Source organism: Tamandua tetradactyla, chromosome 20 (genome assembly GCF_023851605.1).
Source record: "Tamandua tetradactyla isolate mTamTet1 chromosome 20, mTamTet1.pri, whole genome shotgun sequence".
Lineage (NCBI taxonomy): Eukaryota > Metazoa > Chordata > Mammalia > Pilosa > Myrmecophagidae > Tamandua > Tamandua tetradactyla.
In genome coordinates, this window is record NC_135346.1 from 62,592,698 (window position 1) to 62,611,007 (window position 18,310).

General features: G+C 50.7%; 1 protein-coding gene across 4 annotated transcripts in view; it reads right to left on the minus strand.

Moving 5' to 3' along the window:
- Positions 1-18,310, minus strand: part of LOC143664240 (obscurin-like) — a 177,200-nt gene that overhangs the window by 54,062 nt on the left and 104,828 nt on the right. For all 4 annotated transcript variants that reach the window (XM_077137912.1, XM_077137909.1, XM_077137911.1 and 1 more), the window contains 13 exons: positions 17,620-17,907; positions 17,181-17,450; positions 15,867-16,240; positions 13,173-14,037; positions 11,991-12,269; positions 6,164-6,242; positions 5,797-5,921; positions 5,285-5,482; positions 4,480-4,512; positions 3,988-4,086; positions 3,543-3,761; positions 2,797-2,869; positions 2,352-2,419 (listed from right to left, as the gene is read on the minus strand). In XM_077137912.1, the coding sequence (XP_076994027.1) occupies positions 2,352-2,419; positions 2,797-2,869; positions 3,543-3,761; positions 3,988-4,086; positions 4,480-4,512; positions 5,285-5,482; positions 5,797-5,921; positions 6,164-6,242; positions 11,991-12,269; positions 13,173-14,037; positions 15,867-16,240; positions 17,181-17,450; positions 17,620-17,907 (2,970 nt within the window). The remainder of the gene's footprint in view (positions 1-2,351; positions 2,420-2,796; positions 2,870-3,542; positions 3,762-3,987; positions 4,087-4,479; positions 4,513-5,284; positions 5,483-5,796; positions 5,922-6,163; positions 6,243-11,990; positions 12,270-13,172; positions 14,038-15,866; positions 16,241-17,180; positions 17,451-17,619; positions 17,908-18,310) is intronic.

Below are 18,310 nucleotides of genomic sequence, written 5' to 3' on the forward strand. Positions count from 1 at the left end.
TTTGATTCGACAGAGATGTGACTCTGCTCATTCAAGGTGGGTCTTGATTAGTCTATTGGAGTTCTTAAAAGAGCCAACACAGGGAAACATTTAGGAAAAAGCTTAGATGTAGACATTTGGAAATGTCTCAACTCCAAGAGCTGAGACAGCTGACAGAAGCTAGAAAGGAACCAAAGTCCAGCAGACATCACCAGGTGCCTTTCCAGGAGATGCTAAGCTAAGAGATGAGACCCAGAATTTTGCCCCAGAGCAGCTAAGTCAGGGCCCACAGATGCTTAAAGAGAAAGCCACTGGGATCATTAGCCAAAGGGAACAGAACTGTGAACAAGAATCAGCAGACAACAGCCATGTTCCATCCCACTTGACAGAGGAAACAAGGATGCCATCTGGCCCTTTCTTTGGAGTCAAGGTATCCTTCTCTGGATGCCTTAGTTTGGACATTTTTATGGCTTTAGAACTGTAAAACTGTAAATTAATAAATTCCCTTGTACTGGTGTGAAATTGTCATATACCCCAGAAAAGCCCTGTTCTTCTAATTCTGATTTAATATTGTAGCATGGGACCCTTCAATTACATTGTTTCCATAGAGCCATAATCCACTCAATTGTGGGTGTGGCGTTTTGATTAGATAGAGCTGTGACTCCACTCATTTAAGGCAGGTCTTGATTAGTTTACTGGAGCCCTTTAAAAGGGGAAACATTTTGGAGAAAGTTCAGAGCTCTCAGAGCCAACAAAGTCAACACGAGACCCTGACATTAAGAAATACAGAAATAAAACACCCCCAGGAGAGCTGTCTGAAACCAGAAGCCAAAGACCCCAGCAGATACCAGCCACATGCCTTCCCAGTTGACAGAGGTGCTCTGGACCCATCAGCCTTTTTGAGTCAAGGTATCTTTCTCTGGGTGCCTTTGTTTGGACATTTTTATGGCCTTAGAACTGAAAACTTGCAATTTAATAAATTCCCTTTTTAAAAGCCCTTCCATTTCTGGTATACTGCATTCTGGCAGCTTTAACAAACCAAAACACCCCTATATGTAAAAGCCAATTCAATTCTGGTATATTGCATTCCAGCAGCTTTAATAAGCTAAAACAGGGACAATAAAGTGCAGACATGGGGGTTAACAACTGAGAACTAGAGGCTCTATCAGACAGTGAACGTTGGAGTGGAGGTAGGGAAAGGCCCAGGGGAGTGCAGGCAGAGCAGACCACAGGGTGTTTGAGGGGTGGCAGGCAAGGGAAGCGTGGGGGCCCTGAGGCCACAGCCCGGCCTCACGAGGAACTATGGGAGCCTTGGTGGGGTTTTCTGCAGGGAGACCCGGGACCCATTTACTATTTTGAAAGGATTGCACTGGCTGCTGATCTGGGAAGGGGTGAGAGGCGGGCCAGGGCAGGTGCAGGGAGGAAGATCTTACAGTGATGGAAGGAGAGAAGGAAGAGAGCAGGCTCTCCTCACACCCTGCAGGTAGAGGCAACAGGATGGACGGCTGGGAAAAGACAAGAAGGACACCTAAAGTTTTGGTCTGAGCAGCTGGAAGGACGGAGCTGCCCTCAGGTGAGATGGAGATGGGTGGGTGCTGGCTGTGATAGAACTGGGGAGCTGTGCATAGGATTGGGGCTCAGGGTGAAATGAGTGGCTGTCTGGGTGCACCTCACAATAATCCTAGGTGGGGTTCAATGAAGTGATAGCTAGTGGAGGTGTGTGAGGGACACATGTGGAAGCCCTGTACTCTCCTCTCCTTGTGCGTCCTTATCGTTTTCCGTTAATAAAAACACCAAAAACTCAAAAGTGTACCAAGCTGCCTTGGAGGCAGCCTGTAGATCTCTAGGTCAGGAAGCAGCTGGACAAAGCAGAGACTGAATTTCAGGCGGGAATGATATTTAGAATAATCAGGGTCTCCCACTCAGAGTCCAGGAGGGGAAGAAGATCTGGCAAGGGAAAGCAGCAGCAGCAGTTGAGGAGGGAGACGGCGAGCTGGCTATACTCACTCCCCGCCAGTCATGCTGACCCCTGCCAAGTGAAAGCTTCTCCAGCATTTCTCATGGCCCTCGCTCCCCCACCACAAGCCCTGACCCTGGCATGCCTTGCCTTGGCAGCTGCCCTTGACACTTCCTGGTCACTCAGCAGATGTCTGCTATACATTAACAGCCAGATCCACGGGTGCCAGAAGTGGCAGGGACTCCACCACCAACCAAGACTCAGAGTCAGCACCCACTAGAGGGGCTAGGAGAGCCCAGCTTGGAGCAGAGGGTTTCCGGGGGCCAGATCACTGTAGAGGAGCCTGCCAGCTGGTGGCCTGCTCCACACCACACAGGGGCACCAAGGGGCTGCACATGTACCACCTGCCTCATACCTTTCCTCTGCCCAGCAAGGTCCGCAAAACCCACAGATCCCGACATCTGCACAGTGGCAGCCTGAGTCCTAAAAGGAGGGGACAGGGAGTGCGTGATATGGCAGCTGGGGATGGACCAGATATCCTCTGCCCTCAGGCAAGAGCTTCTGACCAAAGGAGGGTCTAAGAGCAAGGGCCAGTACACCACAGACAGGGGGTTTATGCTGGAAGGGTCTCAGGATAAGGCCTCATTTTATAATGAGGAAACTGAGGCAGAGAGGGGAAAAGGGTTGGCTTAAGCCACATAGCCGCCTAGAGCTGGAGGGAGGGCTGTGGCCCAGGAAAGGGTCCTCACTGCAGCTGTACTTTCCGCCCATGGGGTTACTTGCCACTCTCCAGCCTCTGGCCTGGCCCATGCCCTGTCCTTGGTGGGACCAGAGGCTGGGATCAGCCTCACATCACTTACCCCTGCAGAAAGGTAGAGATGAGGGCCTCCTTCACCCTTCCCTGGTCCTCTGCTGCCCCAGCTTCCTTGGACACTGTCAGGGAGCCAAGTGGCATCAGACTGACCCCATGCCCCTACCCCTCATCAATCTCCTCCAGGGCTGGTTCTCTTGCTGAGCTCTGATTCTGAGTCCAGAATATGCTAGGGGTATTTCTGGACCGCTCAAAGGGAGCTAGCTACTGCACTGCTCCCTGGAGCACTGAGAAGGGCCCTGGGCTTTCCTTCCCCTCCCCCAACACCGCGAACTGTGCCACCTGCCTGCTCCACTATTCCTATTCTCAACCCATAATCACCCAGACAGTGATGGGGAAATGGGTATCTGCCCTTGATTCCGGCCCACGGAGGGTCTAAGAGGGGGTGGAGGGGCTCAGGGAGAGAGACTTCTAAAGTAACCACAGGGGTCTAGGAAGAGCGCTTCAGGCTGGGCTTGTACGGAGCCCCTGGCCAGCAGGGTGGGATTGCACCCTGAGGTGGGGCTCTGAGACTTGACACAATTTCCCCGCTGCCTATGCCTGATCTGTGCTTGGAGCCACCCCACCTTGGAATGCACTGTGGGAGGGGGAGAGAAGGAGGGGTCTTGGTGGGGATCTCAGTCCAGCTGGCAGTGCCTTGAGAGGCCCCAGTGAAGCTCTCTGTGCCCACCTCCCACACCCTTTCCAGGCCCCTGCCCCCCTGTGCCCCACCCCTGTGTTCCCATTCCTACTCACAGCCAGAAACATGCAGGCCAGCAGAGCAGAGGGCCTGGCCAGCAGCATTGGTGGCAATGCAGGTGTAGGTGCCTTGGTGCTGTCGGCCCACGTCCAGCAGAACCAGGCTGTGCTGCTGGGCAGAGCTGGCCACTGTATAGCCCGGCGTGTCAGGCCCGATCCACAGCACGCCCTGCTCAGCCTCCTCCCTTAGCCAGTGCACGGCAGGGGGTGGATGTCCTGGGGGTCAGACAGGAGGTGGGTCCTTCGCCCATCTGGGAAAGGGAGTCTCTGGGAAGTGGGGGTATGGGAGCGGTGGAGCCTGAGGAGGTGATGCTGAGTAGGAGCAGGGAGGTGGGGTCCTGCCTTGGACCTGCCCTGAGGGGTGGTACTGGTGGCACACTGAGAGGTAGGGGTGGGGGGGTGATGTATTTCTGTAGGTTATGGAGGTGAAAAGCACCCAAACCTTCAACTTTCACCGAGAAAGTGATGCTGGAGCCCGTCTTCACCTTCTTGGAGGTGAACCTCTCCAGGAGTCGAGGTGGTACCAGGCGCCCATACACATCTGGAGGGGACACAGGAGCAGGAGCTAGCCAGCGGGTGCCAAGAAGCCCTGGATCCCCAGCGCTCGATGGCTCCCCAGTCTGCAGCACCCCTGCCTGGCTACAACCCGCCTCCAGGCACAGCCTCCATGCCCCAGGGTCCAGATCCCCACCATCACCCCGGAAAGTCCCCAGATATGCACCTGCCCCCATTCTCCTTCTTCTCAGCTGGCTTTGAATGGTTCTTCTGCTCCCCTCCTCCCATCTCCTCTGGCCCAAGTGTCTCACTCATGCACTCCTGCTGAGCAGGCCCCTGTGGCCACCCAGTGCATGTGGCTGCCAGCGCCACCCTTACTCACAGTGCCCAGGACATAGCATAGGACCATCTTCTTTCTGCTGGTCTGGGAGCATCTTACCTGACCCGGGCTTCTCTTCTGGTTCATCAGGGCCTTAAAGAAACACAGAAGTCAGACATCCAGCATGGAAGGGTCTCCCTATCCCCTTCCTCCTGCACATCGTGTGGACAAGGACAAGACGGTGTGTGGTGCCTTCACTTGGTGATGGGTGCAGATTGCAAGGGCATCCCTGCCCACCCAGACAAAGGTCCACAATCCCACACACAAATCCTTAAGCCATAGGACTCAAGCAATTCACACGCTCCTAGGTCTTAGCGAGGTGATAAGTTGCATCAGGCAGGTGTTGATGTACCCAACTCCCCCCATGAAGTCTGAGGCTTCACTCTAACCAGTACACAAGCATTTCTGCAGCAAACATATAAGAACATGTGAACAGTCAAAGGCCCTGGGTCCATCAAGGTAAATTTGGGCATGAATGAACTGACCACAAACTTGAAATTAACTTTCAGTATGCAGAACTTTTTTGGAATATAAGGAAGACTGGGCCTCAACAACCAATGTCATCACTGGCATCCTCCCTCATACAAATCCATCAAAAGCCACGAGACTTGCCATGTTTCCCTGTGCCTACTGACCAGCCTGGCCTCCTGATATGAGCACACATGGGCCTCATGCCTCATGCCAGCACCCTCTCCCCTGCCAGGGCCCTCTAAAACCCACCTGTGATGACTCAGCACAGGGGGTGAGGACTGCTGGGTCCTAGTCCCACACCTGCCCTGGCAGAACAGGGAGGTGGACGCTGGCCCTGGCTCAGCCTGTTGCTCCCTCTGCCCTGTGGCTCTTCCCAGGTCCTCAGTGCACCTACCTTGGACCAGCAGCCGGGCAGAGGAGTAGGCTGCACCCACAGTGTTGGTGATGTAGGCTGAGTACTGGCCAGCGTCCTCCCTGGTGACTGAAACAATCTCCAAGCTGTGCAGCGTCTTCTTGTCGGTCATGCGGATGTGGGCAGATGGGGCCAGCGGCTGCCCATCTTTAAACCAGTAGAGCTGGGGCGCTGGGTAGCCTGGAGCCACAGAGTGGAGTGGTCAGCTCAGGGTCGCCACCATGTGGCCAATGGGTGGAAACTCCCTGTTTTACAGATGGGGGAGGTATGTGGGATCCCTCTAAGATATCACATCAACAATGATGGGGTGCCAGCCTCCTGCAGGCAGGGGCTGAACGGCAGCAAGAAAGCAGGCTGTGCCTTCAGAGGCAACACGGTCACCTGCCCTCATCCTGGTCATCAGCTGCCCTCACTCCGGTCAAGGTTACCTCCCAATTGTGCCGAACAGAAGCCCCCCTCCCTTCATGGTGTCCCCTTCTTCTGTCTCTCCTCACCTTTCACCTTGAGGTGGAACTTGGCCAGGTGCATGCCTGGGGCCACTTGGAGGTCTTTCAGCTCCTCCACCACCTGGGGCAGCTGCCCCTCCTCTGCAGTGGACTCTATGCCCTCTTGTTCCCGGCTGACAGGGAGAACAGAAAGGGGGCAGCAGGCATGGGCTGGGCAGGTAGGGACCCATTTACCTAAGTGGGATGGCTTAGAGGTCCTCTATTGAACAGACAGAGGGTAGAAAACTGATGCAGCCTGGAAGACCCCCAGGACTCTGTAGGTTGAAACACCCCCCATCAGCCCACCAACACCACACCCTGGGGGCCTCAGGCTGCCAGCCCCTGACTACTGCTTGCCCTTGGCATGGCCGTCTACCTGGACAGGTAGCCTTGGGCGCTGAAGTAGGATGAGGTCTCCGTGGCATCAGCCGCAGTCTCATAGTCCGTGCTTGTTACTGGGGAGGGAAGGGCAGCACTGTCATCTCCTCTGCCTGGGCATGGGGGAAACTTCCAGATGGGCCCCTCCACCACCCGACCCTCCAGTTCCTGACTGTGGAGCTTTCCCTGAGGGCCAGGAAGTTACGAGGGAAATAGCTTACAGCACAGCTTTCTTCCAAGGCTGCACTGTACCAGCCACGTGTTTCCAGGCCTATAACTTACTGCAAGACTCTTTGATCTAACAAATTGTGATGACTGATGATTTTGAAGCTCCAGAAATGGCAGACAGGAGCAGCACCTCTCAATTCCATCCTACTACGGAGTGAGGGGATGAAATCATCTAGACCTCAAAAGCTGTAGCTGGTACTTCTATTTCCAGCTCAGGCTGAGTAACGGACTGGATTTACCCTCCCATCCCAAACAACTGAAAAATAAAAGAGACAAAATACATGAAACAGTGGTTTTCAAGCCACTGGACATCAGGCAGTGAAGGACAGTGATTCTTAAGCAATAGGAAACCCAGAAGGGGAGTTCTATGACTGTCCCTGCTTATTCCTTAGAGGGCTTCCAAGACAGAAGGGGAAACTGAGGCAGAGCCTAGCAAAGCCTCTGAGTGGATGAGACTCAGCCAAGAGTCCTGGGAAACCAAGGAAGGTGTAGTTCATTCAAAAGAACACCAGAGAGGAGAGAAAATCCCCCTCCAGTATTCAGCAAAATACTGATGGGCATATGCATATGAGAAAACTCTGGAAGGCTAGGAAAACAACTATCTGGAAGGATTAGAGGAAATCATGTTGGGAGCTCAGACAGGGCCAAGTCTTGCCTGCTCACACCAATCAGATGGAAAAATTCATGATTCATAGGACAAGGAGTAGAGGACTCAAGAAAGTTTTGCTTCAGCCATGGGACATAATTAGCTCTAGACGGAACACTGTTCACCCTAACAGATCATAAAAGCAAGACCCCAAAGGATCAGACTGTTTTCCAAGTAACTTAAACACATCCTAGTACAAAGCTCAAGAGGATTTATGGAAACACAATACAGTCAGTTTCCAACAGGGCAAAACTTACAACGGCAGGCGTCCTAATCAAAGATTTCCAAGTGTGGAAAGAGGCAAGAAAACACGACCCACGGGGTGAGCGACGGTTGATAATTAAAACTAACCCAGAACTGACACAGATATTAGAAAGAGGGCAGAAGGCATCCAAGCAGGTATTAGAACTGCATTTCATACATTCAAAAGTTAAGTACAGACATTGAATATATAAAAGAGACCTGAGGAGAACTGCTTGAGAAGAAAAGTACACTGGATATGATTAACAATAGATTTGATATTTCAGAAGAAAATAAAAGTTCATTGAAAATGAAAGAGAGAGCAAAAAAGAATCTTACAAAATAAAAAGGGCAATAGAGAGCTATGGGACAAGTTCAAATGTGGCTTGATGTACATACAACGGAAGTCCCTGAATGAGGGGGAAACAGAAAAGATATTTAAAGAAATAACTTCCCCCAATTTTTCAAACTTATTGAAAACTGTATACCCCAAATTCCAAGAAGTATAATGAATGACAAGAGTGAGAAACATGAAGAAAAAATTACACCAAGATACATCATATTAAATTACTCAAAACCAGTGATAAAAAGAAAATCTTAAAAACATTGAGGCCTTTTTTTTTTTGCAGAAATTGACAAGCTGATCCCCAAATTCATGTGGAAATGGACCCAGAACAGACAAAACAATCTTGTAAAGGAAAAACAAAGATTAAGATGGCCTGGTAATGTTATAAGACAGATAAACACATCAAAGGAAATAAGACTGAGTTCAGAAATAAATCCAGGCATTTATGGTCAATCGATTTTTGACAAGGATGTCAATACAATTAAGTGAGGAAAGCAAAAGTCTTTTCAGCAAATGGTGCTGAGGCAACTAGATATTTGTATGCAAAATGATGAATTTGGGCCCTGTGCTGGTTTGAAAGGATGTATGTCCCCTAGAAAAGCCAAGTCTTAATCTAAATCCCATTTTGTAAAGATAGAATAATCTCTATTCAATACTGTATGTTTAAATCTGTAATTAGATCATCTCCCTGGAGATGTAACCCAATCAAGAGTGGTTGTTAAACTGGGTTAGGTGATGACAAGTCTCCACCCATTTGGGTGGGTCTTGATTAGTTTCTGAAGTCCTATAAAAGAGGGAACATTCTGGAGAATGAAGGAGATTCAGAGAGAGCAGAGAATGCTGCAGCACCACGAAGCAGAGAGTCCAAGAGCCAGTGACCTTTGGAGGTGAAAAAGGAAAACGCCTCCCGGGGAGCTTCATGAAACTGGAAGCCAGAAGAGAAAGCTAGCAGATGACACCATGTTCACCACGTGCCCTTCCAGCTGAGATAGAAGCCCTGACTATGTTCGCCATGTGCCTTCTCACTTGAAAGACCCTGAACTTCATTAGCCTTCTTGAACCAAGGTACCTTTCCCTGGATGCCTGTGACTGGACATTTCTATAGACTTGTTTAATAGGGACATTTTCTCGGCCTTAGAACTGTAAATTAGCAACTTATGAATTCCCTTTCTAAAAGCCATTCTGCTTCTGGTATACTGCGTTCCGGCAGCTCGCAAACTAGAATGGGCCCCTATCTTACAGTATATAAAAATTAACCCAATTGGATTAAAGACCTAAACATAAGTGCTAAAACTATAAAATTCTTAGAAAAAAACAGGTGTAAATCTTTGCTGCCTTGGTTTAAGCTATGATTTCTTTTTTTCTAATTCAATAAAAACAGATTTATTTGACAAAGAACTTATACAAAGATCATATAGAGGTTATATAGAGAAAGCTTACAACTCACAAAGAAGACAAACAAACAATACAAATGAGCGACAGAGCAAATACTTAACAAAAGAAGATAGACAAATGGCCAAAAGCACACAAAAAGATGCTCAACATCACCAGTCTTCATTAATGTTCAGGTAAATGCAGATTAAAATCACAACCAGACACCACGACACAATTATCAGAATGGCTGGAATTAAAAAGACTAACAGAGGCTGTGGACTGAATGAATCATAAAATGGTACTCCCACTATGGAAAAATTCTGGTTCTTTCTATTAAGTATATGCTTCTACATGATTCAAGAATTCTATTCCTAGGTATTTTTTTTTTAACTTTTTAAACATATATATGAAGCAAAGAAAGAAAAAAGGAATAGTTTTCAAAGCACTCTGCAACAAATAGTTACAGGACAGATCCCACAGATCCCAGAGTTTGTAATGGGCTACCATACTATCCCTCAGATTTTTCCTTCTAGCTGCTCCAGAATATAGGAGGCTAGAAGGAATAAACATATATTTTTTATTATCACAATCGACTATTATTTTCTTTTTTTGTGCAAAATAACATATATACCAAAAGCAATAAATTTCAAAGCACAGCACAATAATTAGTTGTAGAACAGACTTCAGAGTTTGGTATGGGTTACAATTCCATAATTTTAGGTTTTTACTTCCAGCTGCTCTAAGATACTGGAGATGAAAAGAAATATCAATTTAGTGATTCAACAACCATACTCGTTTGTTAAAACCTGTCTTCTCTGTATAACTCCACCATCACCTCTGATCTTTCTATCCTACCCTTTAGGGGTATTTGGGTTATATGGCCATCCTAAACTTTTCATGTTGGAAGGGTCTGTCGATAATATAGGGTAGGGAAATGGAAATATCTGATGTTCTGGAGAGGCTGGACCCTCTAGGTTTCAGGACTTATCTGTACCAGGGACCCATCTGGAGGTGGTAGGTTTCTGGAAAGTAACCCTAGCGCATGGAACCTTCATAGAATCTTACATATTGCCATGAAATCTTGAATACGACACCTAAAGCACAAGCCACAAAAATAATGATGAATTGGACATCATCAAAATTAAAAACTTTTGAGCATCAAAGGACCTTATCAAAAAATGGAAAAGAATGGGAGAAAATATTCCTGAAAATAATGATTCTGATAAGGGTCTAGTACCTAGAATATATAAAGAACTCTTACAATGCACAATAACAAGACAAATAAAACAATTTTTGAAATTGGCTAAAGATTTGAAGCATGTGATCTATTTTGAGTTAATTTTCACATAAAGTGAGGTCAAGACAAGGTGTATTTTACTGGCTATGTATGCCCAAGTACCCAGCACCATTTGTTTAAAGGATGTCCTTTCTCAATTTAATTGCTTTTTCACCAAAAGTCAGTTGGGCAAATTTGCGTGGATCGATTTCAAGGGTTCTCCATTCGGTTCCATTTACATTTTTGTGTCTGTCTCTCCACCAATACCACACTGTAGCTATTGAGTGAGTCTTAATATCGAGTAGAGTGGTTACTTCCATTTTATTCTTCTTTTTCAAAATTATTTTAGCTATATTAGGTTCTGTATTTTTCCATATAAATTTCAGAATAAGCATGTTTGTGTGTCTACTCTTGCTGAGACTTTGACAGGAATTACATTTAAACCTACAGATCAGTCTGGGAAGAACTGACATCTTACTATGTTGAATATTCCAGTCTATGAACATGGTATGCCCCTCTATTTATTTGGGTCGTCTTTGATTTCTTTCATCAGCATTTTTTAATTTTCAGGTTACAGACCCAGTACATTATTGCCAGATTTATATCTAAGTTTTTCATGTTATTTGAAGCAGTTGTAAATATTTTTGTGTTTTTAATTTCATTTGCCCCATGTTCATTATTAGTGTATAGAAATGACTGGTTTTTTTACATGCTAATCTTGTATCCTAAGACCTTGATGAATTCATGCATTAGTTTTACTCAGGGGCCAGACTCTGGCCACCCTCCAGTCCACACATATCTAGCCCCAAAGAGGTCCTTAAGGTGGGTGCCAGGTCCATGGCATCAGAGTTAACATGGAGAAGGATGGCAGGAGAGGACAAGGGAGCTTCCCTAGAGCCTCTTCTGTTGCATCAGCTGAGGGGCTGAAGGACTCAGGACTTTCTCAGTTCTCTTGGCTCTACAGAGAAGCAAAGGCTGGGAGATACAACTTCCTTCCTTTGTTGCAACAACTGCCTCTTCCATCAGTTTACATTTAGTTTCTGCTTGACAACACACCTAGTCAATTCTAAATGCTTTCTATGAATCAATTCACTTAACCCTCACAGCTATCCCATGGCATGGCTTCTATCATTCCCATTTTACAAATGAAGAAATGGAGGCATGAAGAGATGAAGTGACTGATCCCAGGTGATAAAGCTGATAAGTGGCAGAGCCAGGATTTGAACCCAACTCTGGGGCTCCAGAGTCTGTGTCCTCACCCACCATACACTGAGCTCCTCTTGAGGTGTCTGTTTCCTGATCAAACACATCTGAGGTCCTTTGGGAGCGACCCAAAGGGAGTGTCTGAGGTAGTCTGGATTCACCCTTCTTGACCCATTTCCTCTCACCACTCCTTTAGGGCCACTTGCCCCCTTGCGACTCTTCCCAGCACCCTTGAGCATCTCCCTAGCCTGTGCGCCTCTCAAAAAGATAAGACCCTCATTACCCCACAGGCACTGGGTTTCTAGAGTAGAGCTCCAGCCTTAGTTCCAGCACCCAGAAGAACACTCCCTTACACACAAGACACTAAGGCCCTAAAGCCCGCCTGGCCTGAGACCAGCCTCCCCACCACAGCACTGCCCTCCCTGGCCTGGCTCAAGAGGGCCGCCCCCACCCCAGAGGCCCCATACTGCCCATCCTGGAACCATGAAACCCAAGTGACTGCTGACACTCACGGTCCACACGGAGCTCGGCTTTGGTGGAGGAGACACCCACACTGTTCTCAGCCAGGCAGCGATAGACACCCATGTCCGCTGGCACCACAGCTGTGATGATAAGCTGGTGGCCGCCCTGCTGGTCCTCATTGATCATGTAGTGGTCATCCTCCTCCAACACCTTCCCATCCTTGAACCAACGTATGCTGGGTGTTGGCTGCCCTGTTACCACGCAGTCAAAGCTCACAGGATAACCATCTTGAACTTCTTGGTTCTGCAGTTCAGTCAGGAACTCCGGGGCTGGGACAGGGAGGGCAGGCCATGAGTTACTTGCAGGATTCTTCCCAGCACCCAAGCCCTGAATCAAGTCAATTATCTCAGCTGCCATATAATGAAACACATCAGTCTAGGGGTTGTTCGAGATGCATGATCTATACAGTAACAATCTATACAAAATTTCAGAGAATTTTGTCTTTGTCTATAAGCTGCTCCCTTTTTCCCATTCTCCAAGGAGAATTCTCTCTGCCTGCTTGGTTCCCAAGCTATAGTGATGCAGGAGGGATTGAGGACCAGAAATGGGGAGAAAAGGGGACATAAAGGAAAGGCAATAAAGACTACATGGGCTATGAGTCCAGAGGAAGCAGGTAAGGGATTCCAAAAAAGAATCATTCCAAATGGCTGAGGAAACTGCAGGGAGGAGAAGTTCCAATAAATGATGCTGTGGGTCACAATTTATAGTCCCCTCAATGTCCCCAAAGAGATGCATGTAAATGAATAAATGACTTTTTAATTACTTTTAGTTGCTGGAGTGTGTGTTTTCTCTGAGTGGAAAACTGACCAGCTGGGATGATGTGGAATCCTATCTTTTATAGTGGTTTCATCTCATACCCTCATTTAAAAATATTTTTTAAACTCTAGCAGTTAAGTACTACACCCATTTCACAGATGAGAGAACTGAGGCTCAGAGAGGATAAGTATCTTGCCCAACAGCACGCAGCTCATAACAGGGAGGGCTAGGGTTCAAATTCAGGTCTGTCTGACCTCAAAGTCAGATCTTTTCCCACCTCAGTGAGTTGTACCTGCAAGAACCCAGGGTTGAAGCCCTAGTGAGACCTTGAGCTTTCCACTGACTTGGGGCACTATTGCCCTGGATCCCAGCTCCTGACCCCCAACTGGGGTCACACTAGCAGATGTGACACTCACCAGTGTCAGCGGTCAATGGGCCAAGGGGCGCTGACTGGGCAGGCACCGTGGGTGTCTGGGCCACCTGGCCAAGACGCATCTCCACCCCTCGGGGCCGCTGCTCCACGAGGTTGATCTCCACTCCAATCCCCAGTGTGGTGAACATCTCCCGGAAGCGGGTGGCAGCCCGGGAGGCCTCGGGGAGGGTCTCGAAGCGAATGCAGACGAAGTGCTCATCTTCCCTGTATGTCTGCCAGTCCCCAGGCTCCTCCAGCTCCACACTGCCCTCCTCTGTGCTGAAGAAGACCTCCTCATCGGACACCTCAGCCGGGCCCTTGGCCCGGAAGAGCCGGTGCAGCCGCCGGGCGGCCCGGCGAAATGCATCGTCCAGCTCACCCCCTGATGAGCTTTCAGCCTCACTCTCTGTCCCGCTGACCACCATGTAAGCACTGTGGGCCACCTGGCCGAACTTGTTGCTCACCTGGCAGGTGTAGCGGCCAGCATCAGCATGGCCGAGGCCAGCGACCAGCAGTGAGCAAGTACCATCTCCAAGCTGATCAATGTGGTGCTGTCTCCCATCAGCCAGCTCCACGCCATCTTTCAGCCAGCGCACCTGCATGTCTGCTTTGCTGGCCACCATGCACTCCAGGCGCAGGGTGTCCCCCACCTGGACCTCCACGTCTCCGAACTTGTGGCAGAAAGCTGGACCTTCCTGCTGCTTCATCTCCTTGCGTACCTTGTAGCCTTTGAAAGCAGCCTGGATCTTCACAGCAGCCTTGTCCATGGATGGGTCGCCCAGGTCCTCAGCACTTGAGCCTCCTGGGGGAGGGTGCACAGCAGCTATCTTCTCTTGAAGCTTCTGAGTGGGGGCTGCTGGGGTCCCAACCTGTGTGACACACGTTCCAACAGTGTCAGAGCAGGCCAGGCCTCAGGGACCACACAGCCTAGATCTCATGGTAAAGTGGGGGAAATTGAGGCTTACAACAGAGAAAGGACCAGAGCAGGGACACGTGGAGCTGGAACCAGAGCCTGGCTCTCTTGTCCCAGCTCCAGGCTGCTCCAGCACTCCATTCTTCTTCCTACCCATGTTACAGACCATTCCTGTGCGACCAAACAGCCAAGACACCTACCCTGAAGTCAGCTTACCCAGCATCAGAAGGGCTGGGACTGACAGTGGTCAAGACACCCACCCTGAAGTCAGCTTACCCAACAGCAGAAGGGCTGGGACTGACAGTGGTCAAGACACCCACCCTGAAGTCAGCTTACCCAACAGCAGAAGAACTGGGACTGACACAGCAGTAAGGAAGGCCACAGAAAGCCCAATGCCAGCTCTTCAAGAAATTGTAAGAGACAGAGTGGAGAAGAAATGAGAGAGATTGCTTAAGATGGTGGTCAGATGGCTAAGGGATGGTGGACAATGGACCAATGGGTGGGGAGGCTGATGGTTGAGGGAAAGTGAGGTGATAGATAGTTGGATAGGCAGACAGATGGCTGAGAAGTAGTGGGCAATGGACAGATGGAAGGGTGGACAGATGGCCCAGGAGTGGTAAGCAATGAACAGATGGGTGGGTATGCAGATGGCTGAAGGATGGCAGGTCAAGGAAAAGTTGGGTGGGTGCACAGAAGGCTAAGGGATGGTAAGTGATGGACAGATGGGGTGGTACACAGAAGGCTAAGGGATAGTGGGTGATGGGCAGATGGGTCAGTGGACAGATGTCTGAGGAATGGTGCACAATGGACAGATGGGTGGTAGGGCAGATGACTGAAGGGTGGTGGGCAACACACTAATGGGTGGTTGGACAGATGGCTGAGAGTTGGACAATGACAGATGGGTGAGTGAGGACTCAGGTGGCTGAAAGATAGTGGGTGATTGATAGATAGGTGGATGAACAGACAGATGGCTTAGGAATGGTAAGCAATGGAAAACTGGGTAGGTAGGCAGACGGTTGAGAGATGGTAGGCAACAGAAAAATGCATGGGTGGGTGGACAGATGGCTGAGGGAAGGTGGGCAGTGGACAGATGGAATCTATGTGTATGGGGAGGTATGCAGACACTTGAATGGAAGGATAAGTTACAGGGTGATATTCAAGTAGATGGGAAAGTGAGTAGGTAAAGGAGTGAAAAGATAAATGAATTAGTGAGTAAATACATGGATGTAAAATGTGTGGGTGGATGCATCCAGAAAAAGTCTTGGATGGGTGTGGAAGTGGATGATGAAGGATGCAAGGTTGGGGGAAAAGTGGATGAATGGGTTCACAGATGCAGAAGTGGTAGATGGAGGAGTTGGTGAATGAATTGGTAGACACACTGACAGATAAGTGGATGAATGGGGTTCATTCATCACAGCAGTTATCAATGGATGCATGGATGGGTGGATAGATGAATGGATGGATAGGTGGAGAGACTGATGGGTACAAGAGCGGCATATGGATGAGTGGACTGATGGATGGATGGATGGATGGATAGATGGAGGGGTAAGTTGGTGACTAAATGGGCAAATGGGTATACAGATGCACAAGTGATAGACAGGTGGGGGTGTGGAAGAAAGGAAGGGAGGGAGGGAGGACAGATGGATGGCGAATGGGTGAACAGGTGGACAGACAGATGGATGATCAGATGAACAGGTGCAGGAGCAGTAAGCGAGTAGGTGTCTGGGTGGGTGGTGAAGAACCAAACATCCAAGCTTGTCTTCGCAGGCCAAGCCAGAGGCTTACCTTGCCGGCGAGTGCCGGGGCACCGGGCTTCCCAACCTTCTTGAGGTAGCTCACCAGGGAAGGGGTGCCTGCCCGGGACTCATCATCAGAGCTGGTGTGTGAGAGGTCTGCCTCGCCAGTGCGCGCCAGCTCGTCAGCCGTGGAGTAGTCCTCGGAGAGGTAAGGAGCCACCTCCTCGGCCTCCTGCCGTGGGCGCTGTGGGCGCCCGTCCTCCTCAGGCAGCTCGCTGATGGAGTCCAGAGTGGGCTCCCGGCTCATACGGCGCTTTCGGGCCAGGGCCTCCCACAGCAGATGCAGGTCACCCTCCTGGGCCGCCTCAGGGGGGAGGCTGGGCTGTGCTGGGACCTCACCTTCTGAGCCAGGGGTCAGCACCACTGAGGAGGGTAGGAGACTGGTCAGCCAGGCCCAGCCACAGCTGGGACTCGGCCCCAGGGAGCCAACCCCAGGCCAGGCCAGTGGCCTCCCTGGCTAGGGCACTGGTCCTCTCCCCAGGTCACAAGATGAGCCTGGAGACAATCTCCACAAAGCTTTAGAGACTTTGAGATTTCCGTCTGACCTTCACCTTCCCCACCTCAAACAAGGCCTCGCCCTGGCTCCTGTACAGGGTATGCGAGGATCAGAACCAAAAAGGGTTCTGCCAAGCTCTTCACCCAGAGAGAGTCCATACTGCCCTATTTCCAATACTCACCATGCTGACTCATTGCCTGGGCAGTGCTGGCTCACACAAACACCGCCTCCAGAAAGACTACCCTGACTACCATCCACCCCCCACAACATGATCCTGCAAGCCACTCACAGTGTCCATCACCCCAAAGGCTGCTTGGGCTCTGCTGCCCTGCTGGGCTGTCAAGAGCAAGGGCCCCTGCACCTCAGGGCTTGGCAAGACACAGCTCACAGCACCTGTCTGAAAATGCCTGGCCAGCAGACATGAAGGGACTCCCACTCCCCATGTGACAAGATCAGGGAGTGAGCCAGCCAGCCTGCTCTGATTCCAACATCATGACATCCTAGGAAAGCAGGTCACTATTGCTGCCCCAGGGCAGGAGATAAGAAACTGGGGTCCAGAGAGGCTGGGTCCCAGGTCACACAGGTAACACAAGGGGATACTGGGGTTGGAGCCTGCAGCCTGCAGCCTGCTGTACACCACCTGCCCCAAATTGCTCTTTTCACTGGAGGAGGAGAGTGGAGAATGGCGTCTCCTGAGAGGGGCACTCCAGAAGGCCCTGGAAGAGGCTGGCTTGTACCCTGACTCAGAGAGGAAGTGCACATGGGGAGCTGGTGAGAAGAGGGCTCAGACATCCCAGAAGGACGCACCTTGGAAGGTGGCAGCTGTGGTGGGAAGCTGGCCTTGGGTTGGGCTGCAGTAGTACTCTCCCTGGTCCTCCGGCGAGAAGCCCCGGATCACAAGAGTCTGTCGCTGACCGCATGTGAGGACCTCGAAGCGCTCACCAGGCTGGATGCGCTCTGTCCCCCTCTGCCAGATGACCTCACCAGCCTCGGCTGCCACCTCACACTCCAGACGCACATCCTCGCCGGCGGCCACTTCCCGGCTCACGGCAGATGAGGACAAGGGTTCCACCAGCTCTGCAGGGACACAACATTTATGGACAGAGAGCAGTCCATACCTCGGGTCTGGGTTCCCAGAAATCCCTCCACCTCGAGGATACTAACTCCCAGCAAGAGACCCCCTGGGTCTTCTCCAGGCCCAGGCAGGATCAGAAGGAAAAGCGGATGTGACCCCTGGGAGACTCACCCAGCTTCACAGTCTGAGGCAGGTGCACGGGCTCCCCAGCACCGGCCGGGCCGACAGCTGCAACACGGAAGCGGTAGGTCTCCCCGGGGACCAGGCCATCCACCACGCACTCTGGCCCAGGCACCAGCTCATGGCACAGCTGCCACATACCCGTGGCCGCCGTCTTCATCTCTACCCGGTAGCCGCAGAGGCCCCCACCGCCATCACTTGCTGGGGCCACCCAAGACAGGGTCACGGAATGGCTGCTGCGGCCCACCACCTCGGCATCCTCGGGAGGGTCAGGGAGGTCTGCAGGCCGGGGAACAGGTAGGGGTGACCAGTGAGCACAGCCACTCCAGGACTGGCATCCCCAGGCTGTCAGCCCAGCCCTGACCTACAATGTCAGCCTCCAGCAGTAACTGGGGTCTGCCTGATTATAGAGGTGGGGATGTGCCCAGATAGGACCATCTCCCAGGCGGACTGGGTGTGGCTGAGCCCAAGGGTCCTAGCTGCCATAGGGTCTGGCCTGGGGGCCTGGGGAGTTGTGAAGGTCACTGGGGTGAATGAGGATACAGGCCAGTGGCACTGATGTGCTGGCTCATGCATCTGAATTGTGGCCCAGGGGGCCACAGAGAGGCCCCAAGAGACTTAGAGCATGGTGGCCAGATAATGGCCACCACCTGGAGCCTGCCCTTTTATTTCCCACCACCCC